This window comes from Neopelma chrysocephalum, unplaced genomic scaffold (genome assembly GCF_003984885.1).
Source record: "Neopelma chrysocephalum unplaced genomic scaffold, ASM398488v2 Primary Assembly neopelma1_97219, whole genome shotgun sequence".
NCBI classification, from domain to species: domain Eukaryota; kingdom Metazoa; phylum Chordata; class Aves; order Passeriformes; family Pipridae; genus Neopelma; species Neopelma chrysocephalum.
This window is the reverse complement of record NW_020925860.1, coordinates 1-2,401: the sequence shown is the minus strand read 5'-3', so window position 1 is coordinate 2,401 and position 2,401 is coordinate 1. Positions and strand designations below refer to the sequence as shown.

Here is a 2,401-nt window from a genome sequence, read left to right as displayed (position 1 = left end):
GGAGGAGGAGAAGGAGGAGGAGGAGGAGAAGGAGGAGGAGGAGGAGGAGGAGAAGGAGGAGGAGGAGGAGAAGGAGAAGGAAAAGAAAGAAGAGGAGGAGGAGGAGGAGGAGGAGGAAGGAGCATCCCCCGACCCTCGGTGGCATTTCCAGGCCTGGGAGAGGAAGCAGGAGCGCCAGAGGCAGATCAATGCCGAGATCAAAGAGGCCAACGACGAGACCAGGAGGATCAAGGAGCGGCGGCGGGAGCAGGAGAGGCTGGAGGACGAGAAGGTGCTGCAGTACCAGAGGGAGAAGATGGTGAGAGACTGGGATGGCACTGGGGGCACTGGGGAGGGACTGGGGTGGGACTGGGATGGGACTGGGATGGCACTGGATAGGACTGGATGAGACTGGGGTCACTGGGATGGGATTGGGATGGGACTGGGATGGGACTGGATGGATTGGGGGCACTGGGGAGGGACTGGGATGGGACTGGATGGGACTGAAATGGGACTGGAATGAGATTGGGATGGGACTGGGGCACTGGGGTGGCACTGGGATGCCACTGGGATAGGACTGGGATGGCACTGGGATGCCACGTCCCCCCAGGAGCGCGAGGCCGCCGCGGAGGCGGAGAAGGAGCGGATCCGCCTGGAGAAGGAGCTGGAGCTGGCCCGGCTCAGGGCCACCCAACAGCGGGACCAGGACTGGCAGGCGGAGAGGGTGGGTGGCCCTGGCCCTGTCCCCAATTCCTGTCCCCATCCCTGTCCCCATCCTGGGATGTGGAGGGTCGGCAGGACCGGCCCTCGGAGCCGTGGGATGTTCCGGAATGGCACTGGAAGAGCCCCAAAGCTGTGACCGGGTGGGAATCCCCCCTTGGACCTTCTGCTGTCCCCTGGGGTGGGAATCCCCCCTTGGACCCTCCATGGTTTGGGTGGGAAGATCCCCTTGGATCCTCCATGACTTGGGTGGGAAGATCCCCTTGGACTCTCCATGGCTCGGGCAGGATGCCCTGAGGGCCAGGAGGAACCAGGAGGCCGCGGACCGGGAATGGCGACGGAAAGAGCTGGAGAAGGCCCGGAAGAAGGCAGAGACGGAGCAGCAGCTCAAGCGGGACCGGCAGGAGCAGGTGGCCCACCGGGAACACAGACTGGCCGTGCAGCTGGAGCAGGAACGCCAGGAATTCCAGAGGCTGCTCCGGTGAGCCCCGCAGGGCCGGGGGGGGGAATCCCGGTGACAGCCAGTGGCTCTGGGTGGTGTAGACACCCCTAGAACCCCAGAGACACCCTTAGAACCCCAGAGACACCTCTAGAACCTCACAGACACCCCTTGGAACTTGCAGGCAGCCCTAGAATCTCATAGACCTCTCTAGAACCCCACAGCCCCCCCCGGGACTTTGTAGATCCCTCTAGAACCCCATAGACACCCCTAGAACCTCGTAGACACCCCTGGGACCTCATTGATCCCTCTAGAACCCCATAGACACCCCTGGGACCTCATAGACCCCTCTAGAACCTTGTAGACACCTCTAGGACCACATAGACAGCCCTAGAACCTCGTAGATCCCTCTAGAACCCCATAGATCCCTCTAGAACCCCATGGACACATCTAGAACCCCATAGACCCCTCTAGAACCCCACAGACACCCCTATAACCACGTGGACACCCCTGTCAGGGTGCAGCAGGAGCAGCGGGAGCGGGAGGAGCGGGATCGGGCGCGGCGGGCGGAGCTGGCCCGGGCCCACGCTGAGGAGCTGCGGCGGGAGCTGGGGGAGCGGCGGCAGCGGCGGGAGCAGGAGAGGGAGGAGGAGCTGGAGGAGGGCCGGAGGCAGGAGGGGGAGGCCCGGCAGAGACGCCAGAACATCGCCCGGCTCGGGAGGGTCAAGATGCAGGAGCTCAGGTGGGGCAGGAGGGGACACTCGGGGAACGTCCTCCTCGATCCCCTGGAACCCCCCGGGAGACCCCACCCCAGATCCTTCCCTTCCCTCCGGATCCTTCCCTTCCCTCTGCTCGGGTGGCTCAAGCTGCGGGAGCTCAGGTGGGGCAAGAGGGACCCTCGGGGACATCCCTTGATCCCCCTGGACCCACGGGAACCCCCCAGATCCTTCCCTTCCCTTCCCTCCAAATCCTTCCCTTCCCTCTGGATCCTTCCCTTCCCTCTGGATCCTTCCCTTCCCTCCAAATCCTTCCCTTCCCTCCAGATCCTTCCCTTCCCTCCAAATCCTTCCGTTCCCTCCGGATCCTTCCGTTCCCTCCGGATCCTTCCCTTCCCCCTGGATCCTTCCTTTCCCTCCAAATCCTTCCCTTCCCTCCAGATCCTTCCCTTCCCCCTGGATCCTTCCCTTCAGATCCTTCCCTTCCCCTCGGATCCTTCCCTTCCCTTCCCTCTGGATCCTTCCCTTCCCTCTGGATCCTTCCCTT

At 63.4% G+C, this 2,401-nt stretch overlaps 1 protein-coding gene across 1 annotated transcript in view; it reads left to right on the top strand.

Moving 5' to 3' along the window:
* LOC113961456 (cilia- and flagella-associated protein 45-like) overlaps positions 1-2,018 on the top strand; it is a gene marked incomplete at both ends in the record, with an annotated part of 3,819 nt that extends 1,801 nt beyond the window's left edge. The window contains 4 exons of the mRNA XM_027671771.1: positions 152-298; positions 590-703; positions 987-1,180; positions 1,656-2,018. Of these exons, the coding sequence (XP_027527572.1) occupies positions 152-298; positions 590-703; positions 987-1,180; positions 1,656-2,018 (818 nt within the window). The remainder of the gene's footprint in view (positions 1-151; positions 299-589; positions 704-986; positions 1,181-1,655) is intronic.
* Positions 2,019-2,401: the final 383 nt, after the last annotated feature.